Here is a 22,608-nt window from a genome sequence, read left to right on the forward strand (position 1 = left end):
TAGACAGCGGTGTGTTGGGATGGAAACGTTGATGCAAAGGAGGACTGAATGTATATCAAATCTTTTGACCTTTGCACAGCTGAGTTGAAAAAAATACAAGTGAATGGGTGGTGAGGGAGAGAATTCCACACAGAAAGTAAATTTTGATCCATTTGCGAGGTGTAGAGTACTACTACTCGTTGGACGTCAAATGTCAGGCCAAATTCACAGATTTTTTTTTCCCTGATATACCAGCACCGTACTCTTATTTTAATAATAAAACTATTAGACCCACCTTTGTCAGCCACACAAAACGTAAAATGCCGCGAATATGCGGTTCAGAAAATGTCATATTGTACCTCTGACATGCCATGTTATTAGATACTTTAATAAATATTTCAAACGCCAAATGAACGCTACTTTTATAAATGACTGAGTTTTACGCTCTTGACGCAATGACATGAATTACATCAAAATAAAATAAATTATGCAGACTTTGGCAAGCACAAACACATTGCAAAATGAATTTGACAACATTAAAAAAACTATGCAGTAATTTTGAAGAACAGGGAGGAAAAGGCAGGCAATCTTCAATGGAAGGAGAAGATTACATTTCAGCCACGTGTTTATTTTGGGTATTGTGTCGCGTCGCCTGACTTGAATGGCCAAGTAAAAGAAAAAGTAGATAATAAACAACTTTCAAGACCTACAGTATGTTCCCTTTGCTAGATTGTTTATTTGATTGGCCAAATTCCTTTTCTTTCAGAATATGCGCCAGCCTCAATGAATGCCGCGATCAAAGCCGTTCTGATGCTGAGGTGGTTGCAGCATCTCACATTCCTCTCTGATAAGTGCATAAAGGAAACAACGTTTTCCAAGTGACGAATCAGACTCATTCACTCACTTGGCATTCAATTGAGATGGGTGCACGGGGAACCAGTGGGTGGGGTGGAGGTGTGTGTGTGTGGACTGGGGTCTAAATAGAAGGACTACATACAGGGAAGCAGAGCATGCATGAAAGAAAAATAATCCTCTCAAAATGAGCGTAACTGGGGGGGACCAAAAAAGTGAGCGCTAACCCAGGGCAAGCCGCCAAGTCAAACAGCAAATCGCGGGGATTGGGGGGTGGCGATAAGGGAAAAGTGAGAGTTCAAATCCAGTCGAGGGTGGTGGAGGGGACTCATTTGCATACAACTCGAGACAAAACTAAGACGCCAGTTTGGGCGCTGGGAATTGTGCTGCGGTTCCTCTGTCTGGTTGCACAGCGACATGGAGCAACCTGTTTAATGGCGCTGAACATAAACACAAACAAGAGTTGGGAAGATTACTTTGGACATGGAAGTGGTTACAATTACAAGTTGCCTTGTTGAAAATGTAACTATTCCAATCGCTCCAATCGTTCCTCCTGAATTAAACTCCTCAAGCCACCACTGTTGATAATCCTTGAGTTTTTGTGGCAATTTTTCCAAACGTAATAAAAATTATAATACAACGGATCACGGCTACACACATTTTGTAATTACATGATGTAATCTCCTGACGTGTAATTCCCCCCCCCCCCCCCCCCCCGACCCCCTCAACCCTGAACCCAAACATGCTGCGCACATTTAATATCGTGCAGAATGCGTTCAGCATCTCCCGTTCGGACTTCCCCCTTCTTTTCTTACACGCACTCGCCCACACACACGCGCGCACCAGCACGCACGGACAACTGCGTGCTGTGTTTCCAGCGCGAGGCAAAGCACTGCCAAGTCACACAGCTTGTTGCAGCAGGGAGGTCCGCAAAGCCAGAGGGATGGTACGTGACAGAGAGCAGGCTGAGCATGGATGTTTGTGCGATTCCGTTTTGGAGGTTCAAACGGAGCAGTGTGACTGATTGCATAAACGGCTCCATACTCCATGATGAGTGGCAGGGTGTTTGCACAATGATACGCTCGGCGTGGCTTTGAACGGCTATGTTCAATCAGTAACGTCATCAGCCTTGCACCTCGGAAATAGAATCTCGGAACCTCGGAAATAGAGACGGAATCAAAGCTTTATCGAAAGAAACCAGATTTGTGAGGGTGGGGGGGCGTTTATCCATGTCTTGAGCTAGCTTAACTACTGTTATAGCATTCTCGCAGGACTCTCGAAATGAGCTGAGACCAGATCGCTGTTGCTTGGTTCCCGACTACAACAAGCAAGTACGACCATCTCGGTCCTACGCTCGGGTCTCTGCACAGGCTTTCTGTTGGTCGGAGAATAGACTCCCGGCATAGCACCAAAGTTTATCTCAGACATGTTGGTCCCATATGAACCATCCGGGACACTGAGTACCTCAGATTCAGTTTCTTCTGCTGGTGCCCAGAGTCAGAACAAAACACAGCGAGGCTGCGTTTCCGTTCCGTGCAGCTAAACTCTGGAACAGAGAGGCCTCTGCTCTGACAATGTTTAAGGCCGGAAATGGTTCTGTTCGGCTGTGAATGCTACAACTGAAAATCTGCACTCCTCACTTTTACTTTAACTCATTCAATCCCAGCCATTTTCACTGGAGCAGCCCCTCAATCCCAGCGTTTTACTGGATTTTGATTTGCAAGGCCCACAGAATATTTGGTTCTAATGCTATATAAACATGGAGCCTACCAATATAAAGTGGACTCTCTTCTTTCAGCAGAAAAAAAAATGGTTTCTATCTTTTTCCAGTCTTCAGCAATCGGCATTACAAAATGGCTAAGTTTCATGAAAATGGCGATTCCTGGGCAAAAAAACGGAGAAAAATTGCTTTTTGTAAAAGCATGCATTTCAAGCACGTGAGGGACCACTGCCACCTACTGGTCGCTTTTTTACATGATTTACAATGCAAACGGCTTATTCTCATTCACAGATTGCATCAGACCCTCCTCCTCTCTGTGACGCAAAAAAATAAAGACTTCGACGTACAAGTACGTCCTTGGTAGGCGGGCCTAATTTTAAAAAGACGTACAAGTACGTCTTGTGGAATGAAAGAGTTAATTGATTATTGTTCATTGTTTTTTTTTTTAACTTGTGTGAATTGCCTCGTGCATGAATCGTCCTCTACAAATAAATTTGCCTTGCCTTTTGCGCAAAGAAAAAGTGACAGGGAGTAAACTGACGGATGGCAGACACATCTGACGTGCATATGTTGAAATGGATTTTTTTTTTCAAAAAAACAATTCAAGTTTGTGGGTTTTGGGAGGCTTAGCCGTCCTCTCCTTGTTGATTTGTTTTTGGGTGTGCGTGTGTGTACAAACTGTCTCTACCGCAAAGTAAAGAAGAGAGGGCACACGGGCTTTCATGGTACATCAACTCACTTCTTCGGATTCTGAAAGTGATTTTCTCACTGTATCTCTGAGGAAATTATTCATTAGGCTGCAGCCCAGTTGGGATGGCTCCGACGGGGAATGAGAAGCAGGCACCTCACCCGAGGCTCCTGCTTTTGGAGCGCGTAGCGAGAAGGATGATGGGAAGCAGTCGCGAAGGCCGCGATAAGAAAGGAGCGTTTGAAACGGGAGGAGTGGATGCGAGGAGAGGACGAGGTGGAGGAGAGGGAAGTTTGGCCTGCAGATGGAGGGGATGGAGAAGGGGACGAGGGGATGAGGGGGACCATCTGTGCTTTGGAGTACAACAGCTCCCAGACAAGCTTTTCTTTCCTGGAAGACCACGGGACATCCCAGCACAGAAGAGAAGAATATCATGGGGTAATCTCTCCAAGGTCATCTTGCAAACATCTTTGTCTGATGTTTGTCCAGTCTCAGCACTGCAGTGGCAGGGGGGACGCTGTGCCAGAACATTGCTCAATATTCCGGTCTGATTAACCCATTATATGCTTTTTCTCCATGAGTCTCAATCTAGTTCAAGGGTTTTATTTCATAAACATGATACGTTGTTTTTTATTATACGGAGAGCATACATTACCCCTGGCCTTCGCTACTTCCTGGTTCAAAAAGAATGACAAATGGCTGTCCTACCCTGATATTATTGGCCATTATAATTCTGGGGGTTTGCCATAGTGATCAAATGGCGGAAATAAATTCCTGCACTTGTTTTGCCCATACATCGCAGCTCTACAATGATTTGTGTAGATCTGTGTTTTTCAATACTGTAATTGTGCTCTAATAGTCCCTCTTTTTTTTTTTTTTAAGTTTAAGTCAAAATGCCTGCCCTTGAATGGGTCAGTTTGTGTTGACACCGAAACTTCTTTGCTTTTATTTTGGAAAGACAGACCGAAAGTGGATCATAAAAGGTCTCAGCATGGCAATTAAAGATGGAGTTAAAATTGTCCAAAATGTTTCCATGGAGACCATTAATAGTGACCGTTAACCCGAACAACTCAATTGAAAAAGATTGAACACTTTTAGAGAGAGTAAATAAAAATAAACAACCCTGATCATGTGTTTGCACAAGTGTGCCCACCCTCTTGCAATTGGGGTTGGAGCCGCGTTCAGAAATAACTCATGTCAACTTGGGGGTCAACTTAATACTTGCACTCTGATTCACCGCAAATGAACTTCCTTAGCAGGCTTTTCCTGAATTAATGAAAAAAATGTATCTTCCATTATGCTGCCATGAAAACGTAACACGGCAGTTTTATTCTTTGAGCACATAAATAGCTGAGCTTTTAGAGGAGTTTTGTCTATTCAGCTAAAAATAAACGGTTTATGGCATGTTGGCTGTTGAACTTTGAAAGAAAAAAAAATGTAATAGTTCTGGCAAGCCAAAACGAGCAAACCGCCATCTCTCAATACGCTCTAATTTCCTGAGCTTCACTTGACAGCACAATTTACATCGATGTGTTGTCATTGCTAATGTGGAAAAAAAAAAAAGTTTCATCGGCAAGTTCCCTGCAACGCTGTCTCCAAAAGTGTTTCACCATCATAAGTGCTGACAGGAGATAAGGCCGACTTCTTGCTACCAAGAATGTGTGTGTGCGTGTGTGTTTTTTTAACAAGGACAGGAAAATTTAAGACACACTTTTCCTGGAAGACTTTTAGGTGCAGAAGAGGGTAAGAAAACAAAGAGGAGAGCAAAGATAAGATGTTCTGGATTCTCTCTAGTGTCCCGCCTCCTTTCTCAGGCCCGTTCTCTTTGGGAGAGGAGAGGGTGAGACAAAAATGGCAACACAAATAAGCCACTGTCAATCCATCCATCCGTCTTCGACACTCGTTATCAAATGTTGAGGATCACATGAAGTGGAAGCTAATCCAAGTTGACTTTTGGCGGACGGCACTTCACACATTGACTGATGTAGACAGAGAGACGGACAGCCATTCTCACTCACGTTCACACTGTCATTGAGTAGAAACAGGCCCCACGTCGCAACGCGGTCCAGTGTACCACTACGTCTTCAGTCACTAGCCCGACGTCATACAGTGCGGACGCGTGCGTGTGTGTGTGTGTGTGTGTGTGTGTGTGTGTGCGTGTGTGTGTATGGCAGTGTTGTCTTCATTTAAGTGTTACTCCAGGTTAAGTGTTAATCACCGTCTTTCCTTACTACTTTTTTTAAGAGGATAAAATGTCCTATACATATGAGGCATTTGTTAATTGTATTGATTGACTCTTTTTTTTTAACAGCAACCAAACCGTCTATGCTTGCGGAAAGTGTGAGTGTCAGTGTTTGGCATAAGTGTGTTAGTGTTAAAATGTTTTTTGGATTAAATTGTGGATTACTTTGCAAATTATCTTTATTTGTATTTGTTGAAATATATCTACATGTGTATATATATATATATATATATATATATATATATATATATATATATACTGTGTATATATATATATGTTTTTTTTTCTTCTACACCCCTCGCGATCGACTTGCTTTAAAGCATAGAATATTGGTATTATGATGAAAGCAATTTTTTAAAAAACTTGCCTTCGAATCACTGATGCAAAGTTGGGACACCCAACATCGGAATGAAAGCTTCCAAGACTTGAATGGCAACCATCACATCACTGACAAATAATGTTAATGTAAAGTTTTATTGTCGGTCACCCTTTTTCCCCGCTAAGTTTATCAAGGCAAACAAGGTGATTGAAATGTTCCACCGTCTCAACTGTGGACTCGTGCACGACAATATTAGATCCTACTCTGCATCTGCATAATCTGCTCTTACATTAACAGACAGTAAGGCTCCAGGCCCTCAGTGGGACAACGTCCTGTCTGCTGTCCAAATAAATCCGAACTACGTGGGACCTCTTTTCAGGTAGAGAGTTCAGCAGTTGATAACAAGTAGCAATCGTGACTGAAAAGAAGAAATACATGACATCAAGTGCTCCTGCAAAACTGGCAACACACACTGGCGGTACAAGTGTTTAGAAATGTTTCAGTGTAAACCACTCGGCGCAAAGAAGGAAAACCGCCTGCTATGCATTAAACAAAGTCAAGCTGTGCCGTCTTGGCTGCCAAGCTCATTGTCAGAGTTGTTTCTCTAAGAAGAGCCTTTCCTCTTGAAGTGGAGCTGCAGTGATACACTGAGCAGATTACGTACTCCCAACTTGTTCGTAAACAAAAAACACATGCTGCTGCATTATAATAAAATCATGGCGATGATCGCGGGCCTGATGGGAATCATGATGTGACTCAGGCCGAGCTGCATGCATCCATGCTGTCATTCCTTTCTCCAATTAGTCCTCTCGTTTTGACTGCCATCTCCGACCATGCTTTACTTAAGAACAACTCCGTGATGATGAGTAACTGCAATCAGTCATGTGTGCAATGTGATGAAAAGATTAAATGGACCCTTTTTTGGAACCGGGATACTTTTAAGAATGAATGCGTTGATGTCTTCAATCGTGATCTTGAACTTGAAAGGCCTCTTAGCGCTGAGCAGTGCCCTGTCAACCAACCCGGTCATTGTTTACGTGCCACTGTGGCGAAACAGCACAGCGCCGTGCCGCGGAGGCTGGCGACAACACGCGGTGGCTCAGGGCCGCTCTCTGAGATGGCCCCTTCCAAGAGGAGAGATGGTAGTGGATTGATTTCAAAGTATTAACAGCGAGAGATTTAGGTGGAGCACTACAGTGAAACCCGAAGTCAAGTTGATTAAAAGCTTCAAATAAAATGTAGCATCGCCACTCATGCTTCACTTGTATCACGTCACAGTGATAAATACATAATGCCGAGCTGCGGCCACTTTATATCCAAACCAGCGGCCGAAGGCACCAGGCTACCTCTTCTTTTGTCACATAGCAACCAGTGCCAAATATGAGAAAAACTGTGCCCTACCGCCATCTTGTGCCCTTGCCCGTTCGGTGGGCGCCGTGTCGAAGTGACTCATCACGATACTGAGCCCACAGATATAATTGTGATTTCATAGCGCTGTGCGGTAAAGTAAACTGTGAATGGAGTAAAATCACTCATATGTGTGCCGATGAATGTAGTAGCTCTCATTTTTAGATGTATTTATTTGTATTCGTTTGAATGGGCTACTTTAACTCATTCACTCCCAAAGACGTATTTAGATGTCTTTTCAGACGCCACACATTTAGTCCCAGCTCTTCCTTTTATATTGACTGTAATTTAAAAGGGTCTGAAAGGGTCTGAAAAGGCATTTGTTCTTATTATTGAAAGTATTCAAATATTTAAACTACAACTGTAAGAGGATCAGTATTTTCCCATACAATAGACTCAAGTACTAAAGTACTTTTTAATGCTCATTATAGTACATGACTTCTGCATTTAGAAAGATATCAGGAAAAAAAAATGTAAATCTCCTACCAAAGAGATTTTGCTGTCAATGGTCATTTGTGTAGGAAATGAAGCAGGATTCAGACATGGTGAGAAGTTAAAAAATAAGAAGAAGAATTTAAAAAGTCAACATAAGAATGCAGTACCATACATTCACGAACACAAACAAGCCTCGTGGTAATTGTGCATTTTGTTTCTTGTTGGTAAGAAGGCCAATCGATTCTGTTTGTGGAGTCCGAATTTAGATTTTAGGACAAATGCGTGCGAGCGAGCAGTGTTCCATTTTCCTGACATCATTGCTCGTAATCACTTGATTAAACCATCCCCGAACAGATGACAGACACCAAATGCTGATGTTACCCAGACAAATGTTTACCTGTTGACAGCGTTGCGCATATACAGCCATCCCGTGTTGCGTTGTGTAACCATCCATCAGAAAAAGTGGCGGAAGGCGTAGATTTGGTGGGAGTGGAGGCGGGAGGAGGAACGGAGCAAAGCGGCGGAAAGGCTGCTGGATAACATCATCAGCTCAGAGACACTTTACATAAGATGTGGGATGTAATCTAGAAAACAGCAAAGGGAAGGAGGTTAGTGATCCATCTCCTTTCAGCGGAGGCCCTGCGAAGCTTTTCACGGGGAAACAAGAAAGGCCCAACTAAAGGAGTCCCAAGAAGAAACACATGGCTGCCTAATATAGCGATTAATCACAATTAGGGACATGTAAACCTATATGGTATATAACCCTAACACTCCATCTATCAGAAGGCTGATCGGGGTCGTGTTTCTGCCATAGTTTAAATTTGTCTGCTGAATATTGTGATATCACCCCACTAACATACACCTACGGTAATTCATACTTACATGCACGCAGAGCGCGAGACGCAATCCATCCCCGTTTGCCTACTGATTAAAGCGATGGCTTGAGCAGGTCGGCATTTCAGCCGCCCATGTTCAACAAAATCCGTCGGCCACATTTATCACAACGGCGGTCGAATTGTGTGCGTGTCTGTAGGGACTGGTGGCGTCTGAGCAGGATAAATTTAGCATTACCAGACACGAAGTTTGTTTTATTAAGAATGATTGCGCCGACTACAAGTGTCACATTTAAAGACGTAGTCGTGGAAAATAATTCTACTCTACAAGACATAACTATTAATTAACTGAAACATAACATGAAGTCCTTATTCAAGGCTAAACAAACCCAATTTGGATTTTTTTCCCCACAATTCTGCTGACAAATAATAAAAACTCAACCTTGGTGATCAATCAGGTTGAGCTGGATGCATTTGTAGCTTCAGTGATGGGAAATAACGTGTGGTTACTCTACTTTGGGATTTACTTTTTATTTGAGTGGTTATTTATCGTATGACTTTTTAACTCTTCCATGCACAAATAATGATAACCTACATTAGGATTGTTTTTTCATTTTATTAGTCTTTAGGCATGACAAAAAATCACCTTGGATAGTAACACACATGAGGGTCCATTGTAGTGCGACATTAAGATTAATTAATATAAGAGAAAACAACATTTGAATAGCTGTCCACTCTAGTGACCACTGAACACGAAAGGGTCAATTTTATTGCTGACATTTGAAAACAGATATCTTTCCATTGACAAATTGTGTCAAAATAGGCTCAAGATGATAAAACTGATTGACTGAAACTTTTGGGTCTCATAAGGCTGGAAAAAAAAAAACAGGGAGGAGTAGTGACTCTCTATTTCCGTCCTGTATAACTTTATGCAGGCCCGATACTTGTTTCACGATAGTGCCTTTTGTTTTCCCGAATGTCATGAAAACACATTGTCTTGAGCTTTTTGTTTGTTTGGTTACAGATATTTTATTAAATAAATATGATGGAGCATTCTTTCACGCACTAGCTGAAACATTTTAAGGGACTTTTCACAAAGTTCAAATAACTTCCTGTGGACCCAGCAGCGATGTGCTCCTCTGTCATTGTAGGTCACAGAGGAGGGGATAAGGGTGCCAATAACCAGCAGCAGATGATCTAACACAGTTGGAGTACAGGAAGATCTCTGGGGCTCGAAGCAAATTTGATGGGGTTTTTTTTAAGGTCTCACAGTCCTTTTGGGGGGTTTTTTGTTTAGTTTTTTTCAACAACTATTTTTTTAAACTGTATGTGGACTGTTATCCATTAATACTGAAAGCAGTCGAGCAGAACGCACTGTACTCTACTGTAAATATTTTTTGAATGACAATGATCTCGGAAGCCAGTAGGTGGCAATATTCCCAGCCGTGCTCAAGGAGCACCTGTGTAGGGCCTCTGAGAGTGAAGGTCCTGCAGTTTGAAAATTGTTGATAAATTCTGGAGGCTTCGTCACGTTGTTGTGTCTGATGCTCTCGGCACTAATCAACACAATAAGGAGGAAATGTATCATACAAAATGGTCGAATACTCATCAAAGCGACTGATGAATGAGATCTGTTTTGTTCTGATGTCCAACTATAGTCCAAACCACGGAACATTACTGTGGTTGAGATATCGTTTACCCCTCAGAACAACAAAATGACAATGATGGCCAGCTCATAAGGGCTTTGAGCTCATTTATTGTTGATTCTATCAGTACCTGCCACGGTTGTTTGCCTGCGGTGTTTCATTTCCTTCCGTCAGGAGTGATCCAGCACCACGGAGGAAATTTATTCATCCCCGAGGAGGAAATTACATGTCCGGAATAGATACGTACGAGAAATGTAAGCTAACGCCATTACGCACAAATGCAACACATTAATTAGACAAATGTATTTAAAGGATGTGACTGGGAAGACGCAACATATTAATATTTGTGTTTAACCCTCCAAAATGCTACCACCAAAAGCTAGTTCTTAGTCACGAATAGACTTAAATGTTTATCTCTGTGGCCATTCTAATCAGTGTTGCCTTTGTAAATGGTTTATTTTCGGTTACATCTTGTACCTTGGCTGTCTTGAGATATTTACACTTACCGAAATGGGTGAAAATAGAGCTAAAACTTCGAAATGAGCAATGAGCGTTGCTCAAAATGTCTGAATCCCAAGTGGCAGAACACGGTCGCGGAGAGGCGCGCTCTGATTGGTCCAACGTGGTGGGTGTTTCCGCATTCTGCAAATAGCTGGCAGCAGAAGCGCGACTTGCAAGAAGGGAACTGTTGCGTCTGAGGAAACTACTCGAGGGAAGAGGGGTGAGAAGCTACGTGGGAGGCATGCCTTACATATTGGTCAGCACGCAGATCAGACTGGTGCGTAAATACAGCGCGTACTGTTGCTGTCGTTTCCCGTATTGTGCTTGTTTAACGTGGGTGGAACTGCAAGTCAGTTGCGTTTTTAAAGTGGCATTGCAACATCGTGCGTCCTCCAAATCAACAGGGGGTCGGGGGGACAATGTGCAGAGCAGACACAAAGTTTGCCTATAGTGTATTAAGATCAGTTTTGCCAAGATAGATATATTTTTTTATGTCAGCTTTTACAGATTTTCACAATATAGTTCGTATATCATATGGGTCATTCCAGAATTGAAGGACATTTTGGCTTCATAATTCTTGAAAAATAAACCTTCACCTTTCATCATCTGCATAACAGTGTTGCATGAGGGAGAGTGAGACATTCAATGAAGGCTAACTATTTTATAAACGTGGAAAATGGAAGAGATGACAGGGCCAGCCTATCATGTGATTCACTGTAATGGTAACAGGGTTGCATGCACGTCGTGGTCGTGGGACACACGGTCCATGAACACTAATTATGTAAAATGTTTATTGAAACAAACGTTTCCGCTGTTACAAGCAACGTCATTGAAACAAATATATGTATTTTAAATGACATTTAAAAAATGTTCTTACAGTTTTATTTGAGATTCAATTCGGTCACTGGAAAAAAATGGCAGGACTGCAGTTTTTTTTTTTTTTTTTAATGTGGATTATTTCAAATTTGCTGGGTGGGATTTAAAATACCCTCCAATTCTGGTATGACATATATAACACATATATTATTTCGGTTGTGTGGTGCCAGGATGTCCGGAAGGTTCCGGACAGAATCGGACTCCGCAAACATAGACTCACATAAAAGGTTTTGACAAAAAAAATTCTTTTCAGAAAAAGGCACGAGGACCACAAAGTACAAATAATGATGCTGGTACAATAAACCACGATAAAATAAGAATAACAAAAAGCAGGGAGAATATAAACGGAAATAGATTGTCTCAAAAGGACGAGAGGACCCAATACGCATTTGATACTGTATACACAGTGAATAAAACTAAGAACCAAAACACTATTTACATGAACAGATACAAAAACATGACAAGAAAACTATGGAGCAAAACAATTAGAAAATTGCACTTGGAACAATGGCTAGAGCAAGGCGAATTACCCAACACCAGGTCATTAGTATGACCGTCCTTAAGTAGTGGCTGAAAGGAAACGCCCACCGCGCCAGCTGGAACTCAGACACAAACAAACAGAACATGACCTTTGTGGTATGCCTTGTGTAATATTTTAACAATAACATACCACTTCATTTTGAGAAAGGGCTCCAGTATGGTGCAGTGAGATTCCAAACCATAGTAAAACTGCAATATTAAGCATATTGCCAAATTCGTGTCCACTACAAATGAGCATTTCTATGTTAGTGATTTGCACAAAGTGGAACTGGTACTGGCTTGCTGGCTCTCTTTAGTGGTATGCAAAAAAAAAAAATCACTGCCTTAGTACAGTTCATTCATCCAGGCATTTTCTTGAGCTGCTTATCCTTACGAGGGTCGCGGGCATGCTGGATCCTCTCGGGCCGTAGGTGGGTACACTCTGAACTGGATGCCATCCAATCCCAGGCTCAGTCATATTTGATTTTTATTAGCGGAGTACAATATATTTACATTCAATCCCTAATTTGGACGCAGGAGGTTTCTGCCCTAATCCCAGCAATGTCCAATTTTCATACACAAAATAAATCATAAAATTCCCAATGGTAAAAGAGAAAATAAATATTGGCCTAGTTTCCTTTGTTGTCTGCAAATGAACACAACCTAATTACGTTGCGTGGCTGTGAGAATTAGATCGCCTATTTATAAGCGGACCACTTATTTGGGGATTAGTCTGCACACCTGCTAGTGAAAGCTCGAGTTGTGCAACGACCCTGCAACACAGCGAGCAGAAATCAAGTAAATGTGCTTCACTGCTGTCTTCCAGGAGAACGGCCCGACCAATGTGGGAGATGAGTATTCTGATCCAGATGTCATGAATTACTTGGGAGCAAGGAAAACAACCATGCTGGGAAATAATTTGTGAGTACTGAAATGCGTGTTTCCCCATTGGTTGCAGGTGCTACCTGCAACAGGTAATAGATTGACACGAAATGATAAGATTACTAAAAATGGGCTATATGTACAGTGATCCCTCACTTATCGCCGTTAATGGGGACCGGGACCCAGTGAAGAACCACGAAGGAGGGTTTGCCTCCCTAGGAATATTTGTGTAAGTGTATGTGGGTACCAGCATGTTTAAAATATGTAAAGAGTATTTATACTTTAAATATTTGAGACAAAGACTACAGCAGTACACGTATTTACGTAAATCTTTAATTATAAGACCTTATACAGTCATGAACATACATCAGCACTGCCTTCTGAGAGAGGCCAAGAATTTGTTGGTGGAATAGAGGGCAGCTCTCTCACTTTACGCTCTGACGGCATAGCCGCCGTTCGCCTCCAGCTAGCTCCTGGCCAGCTATCCCAGCGATTAATTAATCGGTATTGATGAGGAGGAGGCGAAGAGAGACGTGCTGCTACTACGATATAGTGAGGGGCCACTGTATATATTTTTTGTCAATGCAACATTCAGCTTGGAGTCGAGAAAGTCGATTGGCTTTTTTTTTTCTCTTCAAATATCGCTCTCAAGTGTTTTTATTTTCCCGGTCCATGCTGTCAACAGAACACAGCCTCTTATGTGGTAAGAAGGGGAAGAGTCCCCTTTTGCACGATTTGAATAAGGCCAGCAGTCAGTGTGATGGGAAACAGACTAGGGAGGTGTTGTCATTGGCAACGAGATCCAAACGCTGCTGGGAAATGGATGAAGGTGTGGAAGGAAGTGAACAAACTGCAGAACAATTAACAAGATTCGGCCCTGTTTAGTGAGAACCCACATCTGGGGGACAGTACTGGAGATTAACTCTTGTTTATCTCATTTAGTTCCGAGTACCATGTGGACGAGCCTCCCCGCCTGGTGTTGGACAAGTTGGAGAAGATCGGCTACCGCATGCTGACCATGACGGGGGTGGGGCAGACGCTTGTGTGGTGCCTTCACAAGGAGCCCGAGTGATGTGAAGACAGGTGGACATGGAAACATGCCAAGAACTTGATTTTTCTGTTTGTTTGTTTGCTTGTTTTCACTGTGACATTCTCAGTGCTGCCAAATTACCTCGCCCTCTATCTCCTATAGTCTTTGCCCTCATTTCGAATCATGGGTGTGCTGCAGGCTATCCGAGCTAACTCAGGCGATCAGGTGGGATACACCCTTACCTGATCGCCAGCCAATCGTACGCTGACAATTTCAGAAAAGCGAAATACATGTATGATTCCGTACAGCTGATTTCTTCCTTTCCTTTTATTTAATTTACTAATGATGACCAAATGTACATTTAGGGAGTGTCAGCTAGTTTGACTGCCTATGGGTATTTACAGTAAATACAAACCACCAGTGCAAACATATGAAACACTGTGCTTATTAAGTTTGGATTGACAGTAATGTTGACAAAGGCATTCCACAAGTGTCACTTATGATTAAATACTTAAATGTGTTTTTGCTGTGTATTTATTGCATGAGTAATCGACCATGTGGTGAACTATGGAACATTACATTGGGTATTTGCAAAATAAAGGAAGCCAAATGTAAGAGCTGTTCAGCCCAAGATACCCGTCATTGACAAAATATCAACATCAGTTATTAGCACCCCTATATACAATATATCGCAGGGAGTCCAGTCCACACATTACATCAAGATTGAGTGACCAACTGTTTTTTTTTGTTGTTTTTTTTTTGCCACAGTCTGGTCCAAGTCGGGTTTGGAAGCATTGTGCCCTCTGCCGCAGGCCTGAGCACCAGGGTTCTAAATTAACACCCACCAACCTGCTAATTGCGGGTTACAATTCAGTTTGGCAGGTGTTGATAAAAGCTTGATGTACATTAATTTTTATTATAAGCGAGCACCAGCGTGTCACCAATCCTCACAGTCACATTGTAAACACACACTGGACATTTCAACCTTAAAATTCAAGACACTTCTCCTACCTTTGCTGTGTTGCATCCCTGAATAATTCCACAATAAATACTTTGTCCGGACTACATTCCAATACACACCATCCAAAGCTGAGTGACAGACATTATCATACCATAGTTTTCACATTAGAGGTGGTATAACAGGTTAGACAATTCAAGTATAAAGGTTGAGCATTTACGGCAGTCGGTTACTGACTAACAATAGCTGCACCTGCAGATAGGGACTGCATCTAACAGTGAAAATTTTATAGAACAAAAGTGAATTATGTTGTTTTTTTCCAACTATGGTGCAATACACAGATTACAACCACAATAAGACAAATCTGTCAATCAAAACTTTCTGTCGTAGCTAAGTGCCACTCAAGAAGTTGTCAGTAGTCATATGTTGTATCTGGCGGTGTATTGTTGTCAGTTGGTTGCCATGACAACTAGAATCTGTCATATTTTAGTATATTATTTTATGAATGTGTATTTGTTTCCATATAAGCCTTGATATCTTGGTTTTTCTTTTAAATCTTTTTAATTTATGTGAAATATTTTTCTGAAAGATCACTTCCGGTTTGGGGTCACGTATGCCGGATGGCGCGAAGGAACCAGAGAGACGGAGCGCGAGGGAGACTGGAAATGACATTGTCTGCTTGAATGTATTTTCAATGTATCTAATGTCGGATTTCAAGGTGCACACAGTATGCTGTCTTTTGTATTCATTTAATGTGTCAAACAGATTATTCTAATGTTGATTGTTAATGCCTAGAATGTCTTTTGAGCTTTCACGGTGTCCCTTAATGGAAGCTAAGTAAAGCGATTGTGGACATCAGTACGAGGGGTTGTTCTTGCCCGGAGCACTACATATGTCCTTCCATATACAGTAGTTATCAAGTAGATTATTTTCTCCTTTCATTTAAATGTTTATTGTATAAGTGGTGGCTTTTTCTGCAGACATTACGTTATTTAGGAATCACATGGCGGTTACACAGCGTCCAAACTCTGCGTGCCACTCCCATCTTTGCTGTGTGGCTTTGTTACACAATGTCCAGCTGTGGAACCAGGTTGTGCGGTGGAAGACATCTGCTCTTCTCCTCCTGCAATAGCCCTTCATCACATGGGTTTATTTATTTGTAGGCTTTTTTGAACAACAGGAAAAAAAAGTCCACAAACACACCAAAAGAAAAATCAGTTCAGGAAATACAATGACAGGAAACCGATTCACCGCCAAACCTGCTCTGAGCACACAACGGCTTTGCATGCGAACCAGGATTGACGGATTGTCAACCTTCACCAGTGAAATCTTTGTGAATCTCCTTTCTCTCATCTGACTTCCTCATACTGTCTCATCTGAAGATTTCATGTCTGTCGACGTGTGGAAGTATCTGCACAAATAAAACAACTATGGGGTGTGCTGAAAACCAATTTGAATCAGAATGTCGGCTTTGATTGAAAAGATGTGTGCATTGAGTGAATCCACTTTACAATATTATCGAATCGTCTTTTTATAGAGGGCTCCGTCCTTTTAGCAATTACCCACAATGCCTTACCGGCGGCCATATTGGAGGGCTGTTATGTTATACGCCCCCCGCCTCAAAATAAAGTCACGTTTTGAAGACATCAATAATCAAGTACAGCAAGGATGGACAGTCTGTTTGCGTGTGAAACAAAAGGCCACGACGTTTTTCTGAAGTTCTACCCATCACATTCCAGAGTTAACTTGAGGGTTGGTTCAAGGGGGGGGGCTTCTGCATAGTCACGGACTGTGGTTTGGATCGCTACGTGTCTCAGCGGTTTTAACTGAGTTACAGGACAAAGTATATGAGCATAACGCAGCGCAAGGATTTTGGCTACATTGAAGAGTTGTCTCATTTTGACTCAATTGCAACAAGATTTAATGGTCATGAAATAACTTATCAAATGCCTTTCATATTCAGGACCTTAACAATGATCCATGTGAATACATTATTGCTCTTTTTTTATTCCAATTTTTTCTACATCGGGGGGAAAGATAAGAAGCTCGCAGAAGAAAGCACTTCCGGCCATTCAGCCAATTAGGATTGTTGGTTGTGCCTGAAAGCGACTGAAACGTCGTGCTCCGCGTTCTGCAAACACGGTTATCCAGGCATCCATCCCGTTCAGTGACCTAAAACTTCAGGCAGCACAATCCATACCTGCTTCCTGTTATCTCTGAGATCACATGACTTAACTCTGAATCCTACCAGAACCCTCGCTTCACTAGCATACCAATTAAAATGAGAGACTTTCGGTGGTCTTTCTAGATTTATTTGCCTGATTCGACACAAAAAAAACACAATGAAAAATTCAACCTTAAAACAGGTGTTCTGTTTATCGGCTGCGGGCCGGTGCCGAGCCAGGTCCTCTGATGCTAGGACGCAGCTCCTTCTTCATCGTCCTCCTTTTGCATTTGCTCAATGAGCCGCTGTCGCTCAGCTGCCTGTCTCATCTTCATCATCACCACGCTCTCGTAGTCGCGTTCATTGGCCAGGGAGGCCTGGAGAAGGAACAAACACACGCAGACTGTCAAAAAGGTGCCCCCATAAGAGTGCGCGTCATGATGTTTTATTTTTTCACGTGCGATGGGCAATGCCGTATATCGTGCTTATTTTTCCAATGACCTCACATCCTGTTCTTCGATCTTATCTCTACTCAACAAATATCAGAAGGGCACAAAATTACTAGCCAGTTGAAGAAGTTTTTTTTTTCATTTCATGGCAACGACATCACAGGGCAACGCATGACGCAACACTGTCACCGTTCACTCTATGTTTGCTTTCACAACCATTCTGCATGCTCTCATCTCCCTAACCATGGCAGGGTGAAGTGCGCATGAGACGGCAGCCTGGAGAACAAGTGTGACAGGGTAATTCCGTTGCCGGAGGTCATTATGCAGCCTGCATTAGGCCTGGCAGTGGCCTGGCCTCAAACAGTCGCTGCTTGATTGCTTTGTAGGGCTCCAGCTCACACAAAGAGACCAAGAGATCCTTTCAGAGAGAATGGGCACTAGTTTATGCCTAATCAAGTAGAGTCGAACATCAGGTCCATGTCACTTGCTCACACTTGGACACGCACACACCAAATTTGTGCAATTAATGACGTCACACACCGCGCAGCACAAACCGAGTCCACACAAGATGGGCTATATCGCAGAAGTCAGGCAATTATTGTCAATGCGAGCATAATTGACCATTTCTTTTTCGGCTTTGGAGGCCAAGTGTCCTCAGAGAAAGCCGTTGTTTTATATGATCGTAGCCAGAAAGTCTGACGGGCCAAGGAAGTGTCTCCTTAACGAGACATTGTACTGCAAGAGAGATCAAGTGGGCCCGTGCATGAAGGTCCTGGGGAGAGCTCCAGTGATTCAAAGAGGAGACGTAGGTTTTGTCGATGCGCTCACTAGACTACAGCATCTGGAAAGCATCACGGGGGACTCCAGCATCCATGTGCTGAGCGAATGAGGCTAAGTGTTGAGGAAGAGGAGAGGGTGGGTGAGGGGGAAGTTCCCCACGACTCCCCCTCACCCCGCGGCCCCTGGATTGAGGAAAGCTGCTATAATCATTCCAGCAATGTGAGCTCAAGCCCATCGTCTGACACGTAACTATGAAATATCACGCAAACGCCATTAGATACTCTAAATACCTCTTGCATCCTCAAATTAGACAGGACGCAAGCAAGTACACAAACAAGCTGTTGGAAACAGCGCAGTCCCCCCTTTGGCAACCAAGCTGAACCCCACCACGCCCTCAAATGTTCACTGTGACAGCCTGCGAGTCGGAGAAGATAGGACCCTTCCGTTACCAGGCCAAGGAAGTCAGGTGTTTTCTGGGCAGTGTGACACATTTCCTGGAAGGATGAATGATATTTCCTTGCCCAACGGTGCTAACTAATGTACATGTTTAGCCAGTGCATCACCCTGTTAACTCGACACCGACTGTGCCCGTAGACATACGTGTGTGCGCCGTGACAATGCTGGGGCCCAGAGTGAGTAGGTGACCACAAAACACAAACAGGGGAGCCTGCGTAAAGTCAAGGGAGGCGGGAACAAGGCCACCGCAGAGGCAGGATGGCAGTAAAACAAACACACGCACACTGAAACAAGCTGAGGATTATCGCTGTGACATCAGCGCACGGCTGGGCCTCAAAACAGCGCACACCAAGGTTGACCCCGGGCCAGGAATGACATCATGAGTGCCTCCTGTGCTGTGAGTCAGTCGAGTGTCCAAACAGCCACTCATCGTCTCGCACTCCTTCTAAGACATAGGTGTCAAACTCAGGTCTTGGAGGGCCGCTGTCCTGCAAGGATTCCAAGTCTCCCTGTTGCAACACACCTGATTCAAATGAACAGGTTCAATGTCAGGCTTCCGCAGAGCTTGCTGATGATCTGATCATTTGAATCAGGTGTGTTGGAACAGGGAGACTTGGAAAACATGCAGGTCAGCGGCCCTCTAGGACCTGAGTTTGACACCTATGTTCTAAGACAGCTTGGGATATGCAGGTGTCTTTGTCTCACTGGTGCAAGTTATCAGATCAGCGGCTCATTGTGTGTGAGTGACAGGGAGTGACAAAACACAATACTGTACTAATTTATGGAATATTTTGGCGGAGAAAAATCTCTCCATCCACCCACTTTTTTTTAAACCGCTTCCCTTCATCAGGGTCGCGGGTGAGCTGGGACCATTCGCACAGATGGACAATTCAAACACTTTGAAAATATTGCACGCATGCTTTTGGGAAGAGCCAGAGAGCCACGAGATGAGCCAAGCACAGGGATAACATGCAAACTCCACACACAAGATTCAAACCGAGACACTCTCAACTGTGAGGCAGAACCTCTGTGCTGCCCCAATGTAAAATAATCCATGAAAATGACAATAAACTGCACCAGAGTCTTGCAGCAGATGTTATGCAGTTAAGAAGCTTGAAGAGCAATCATGATATTTTTGTTTGAATTATATTTATAGAGGACTGCCCGTGTACAATATATGCAGTTGTAGTTTGCTTCATGTTTCTGTTTGGGTGTATTCCAAACGAAGGAAGAACCCAAGATGAGTAAAGCAACGGATGTGAGAGGAATACTAACAGACTCACGTTCAAGGAAAAGGCAATTTCACATTGAACAAGTCTGAAAAGACGTTTAAAAACGTCTTTGGGAGTGAATGAGTTAATAGAGCTGGTCTTTTTTTTGGCCTGTGTTTTTTTTTTTTTTTAACAGAATTGTATGAAGCAGGCCTATATAAATCTAAATATGCCTCTGGCATATTTAGACAGTGGCATGGATTCTTGCACAAAGCTAATTGGATATGTGGACATGTGTGCTGCTTGTTACACATGCATGAGATTCAAGAAAGTTCAAACGTTATTCGAAATATAGCTTGTACAGTTATTTCCTTCTAGGAAAAAAGATGTTTTGAAATCCAAACAGATCAAAGGTCAATTTTCATTCATGAAGTGATTATGTTTGAACACACAACAGGCCACATATGCTTGTATGCGGCAAGCCAAAAAAAAAAAAAACAAGACCCACCTTTCAAAGTGAAATTTTAAAGTCTGATTTTAGCACCTCTTACTGTTTTAAGTGTTTTACATCAAGGTCTCACTAACAGGCCGGAAAACTGAAAAGGTTGTGTAGTTAAGCGCTTTAGATTAAATATTACATGGTTATTGTATCCTAATCTTGACGTCACAGAGGTTTTTCAGGTAGTATTTGACAATGGATTACTAATTAAAGCCACCAGATCTTTTCAACTAAAAGGTCTCTGAGCCAAGCACAATATTTGCACAGCCGTCACTGCCAAGACAAGAAATGGCAGCCGCGTGCATCTCAGCCTCTCAAGCACTCGGGTGAATTTAATCAAGGAACTATTTATCTGGTGGCTTGTGTTGTCTTTTTAGGATTGTTTGTGTCACCGAGATATGGAGGGGATGATTTATTGGGGTGGGGGTGGGGGGGGGGGGGGGTCATGGGTGTGTGTGTGTGTGTGTGTGTGTGTGTGTGTGTGTGTGTGTGTGTGTGTGTGTGTGTGTGTGTGTGTGTGTGTGTGTGTGTGTGTGATCCCTGCTAAATTAAACAAACACGCAAGCAAGCGTAATGCACATGCAACAAGGTGAACTTATACAGACAAAGCCTCTGGAAATGCTTGGATGGATTAATCATCACTCATTATGAAACGCAGCAGACGTAAAACCCCAAAGGTCTGGTCGATTACAGTGTTGTTGTTGGTGAAGAACAAACACTACACAGAGATTAAGGTCCAGAATCTACTTCCTGCATTTAACCATTTACACGCATGTCTTGAGAACATCTGGTGCCCGAATGGAATTCCACTACAAGACCGCCTTTGATAAGGCAGCAAAAGCGAGCGACATTCTGCAGACATGGTGTCAGTAAATACCTCCTTGCAGATCAATGACTATGGCAACCCGTTATATAGCTCACATGTTTTAAATACACGATGCACAATGTAGCGTAAAATGTGGATTTTGCCACAAAAGCCAACCCTCTGAAACGCAAACGTGCGAATGGGCCAGTGTGTATGTAGCAAGACGAGCAGATGCCGAATGTCACAGAATCACTGATTGAACGCTAACTTGTTACACACAGAGATTGGTCCGAATATTTAAAAAAAAAAAAACTGAGTTCTTCCATGAGCTCAAGAGCAGAGTGAAAGAAATGAGCACCAAATAACAATCTTCGGTACGATTTTGGAAAAGAACACCAAAATTTTGACGCGCACCCCTGTATATCGTATACAGTAACACATGTGTCAATCGTTTCCCCAAAGTCGTAACAAACGCGTGCAGAACGACTACCTCCAGATAATCACTGTTGCGTGTAGACTGCGGATTTTGTAACAGAGAGAAGAGGGGGAAAAAAAGAGGTGGGGCAGGTGAGCGTGGTAAATGCATATATGTGGACGTGTATGCACAGGGTTGCATGTGGTCACAATGTTGGACAGAATTGAGGCCTTTGGATGGAGCAGTTTGGAAACTGCTAAGCAAAGGAAATAAACAGCGAAAAGAGAAATGGCAACAGAGGCCTGAACTCCTGGTACCCTGGCAAATTTCTCATAATGGATGTGCTCAGGGATCCCGGAATAGCAAGTGTGTGGTGCTTTGGCTTCTTTAATATCCTAAAATATATTGTTATAAAAAGCAAAATGATGTCTTTCGCATCCGAGCCTTCCAGGAAGAGCTCTCTGATTGCGACAGATTTCCTACTAAAGCAAAAGCGGCTGCAAGGCTGGTAAAATAAATAAATAAACAAGCAGTCTCGGCCTTGGAGATGTGAAAAAGAGGTCAGGCGTGGAGAGAGAAATGATGAAATCCAAGTTCAAAACAATCAGGTGGTGCCCGTTTAGTCTGCGTTGCCATGTTGAAAGGGCTTCTTCTTGTTTACAGTGCAGAACCAGTCCAACGAATCCTGTTTACTTAAAAGCTCTGCTCTTAATGGAAATACCCAATCTTGTTTTCATCATTACGAAAGCCAGGAGATACAGCTTTACATTCTTAGCCTGACCTCTGACATTTACTAAATAAGTAAATAAGTAAGTAAATAAATAATATAGCCTTGCGAAAAATTGGTGAATTACTTTGTCGACGTAACCATCGAGCAAGGCCTCATCTGAAATGTAATGACGACCTTGTCGTGATTGTGTTTTAGATGAAATTTCATTCAGT

At 42.7% G+C, this 22,608-nt stretch overlaps 3 protein-coding genes across 6 annotated transcripts in view; 1 reads left to right on the forward strand and 2 right to left on the reverse strand.

The window, feature by feature from the left end:
* Window positions 1-10,777, reverse strand: part of bmf1 (BCL2 modifying factor 1) — a 75,503-nt gene extending 64,726 nt beyond the window's left edge. Inside the window, exons 1-2 of one of the 2 annotated variants that reach the window (XM_086126542.1) lie at window positions 10,628-10,777; window positions 8,040-8,226 (exon numbers count right to left, since the gene is read on the reverse strand). The gene's annotated coding sequence lies outside the window, so the exon portion shown is untranslated. The other variant, XM_086126543.1, reaches the window with a different exon arrangement.
* Window positions 10,778-10,779: 2 nt separating this feature from the next.
* On the forward strand, window positions 10,780-14,449 carry gchfr (GTP cyclohydrolase I feedback regulator). 2 transcript variants are annotated; one of them, XM_086126545.1, is made up of 4 exons: window positions 10,780-10,899; window positions 12,844-12,938; window positions 13,045-13,128; window positions 13,842-14,449. In XM_086126545.1, exons 1-4 carry the CDS (start codon window positions 10,864-10,866, stop codon window positions 13,969-13,971), a joined length of 345 nt encoding a protein of 114 aa, XP_085982671.1. In that variant the 5' UTR covers window positions 10,780-10,863; the 3' UTR covers window positions 13,972-14,449. The 2 variants fall into 2 exon arrangements, with proteins under 2 accessions (XP_085982671.1, XP_085982670.1); XM_086126544.1 differs by lacking the exon at window positions 13,045-13,128.
* Window positions 14,012-22,608, reverse strand: part of dnajc17 (DnaJ (Hsp40) homolog, subfamily C, member 17) — a 29,345-nt gene continuing 20,748 nt past the window's right edge. The window contains exons 11-12 of one of the 2 annotated variants that reach the window (XR_015102605.1): window positions 17,244-17,428; window positions 14,012-16,298 (exon numbers count right to left, since the gene is read on the reverse strand). Coding sequence is in view for 1 of the 2 variants with exons in the window: in XM_086126540.1 (XP_085982666.1) it covers window positions 17,303-17,428 (126 nt within the window). In the remaining variant the exon portion in view is untranslated. Of the gene's footprint in view, window positions 16,299-17,183; window positions 17,429-22,608 lie in introns of those variants that run through there. The other variant, XM_086126540.1, reaches the window with a different exon arrangement.

Source organism: Hippocampus guttulatus, chromosome 13, assembly GCF_054856545.1.
Source record: "Hippocampus guttulatus isolate MCC_2025c chromosome 13, RoL_Hgut_1.0, whole genome shotgun sequence".
NCBI classification, from domain to species: Eukaryota; Metazoa; Chordata; class Actinopteri; order Syngnathiformes; family Syngnathidae; genus Hippocampus; species Hippocampus guttulatus.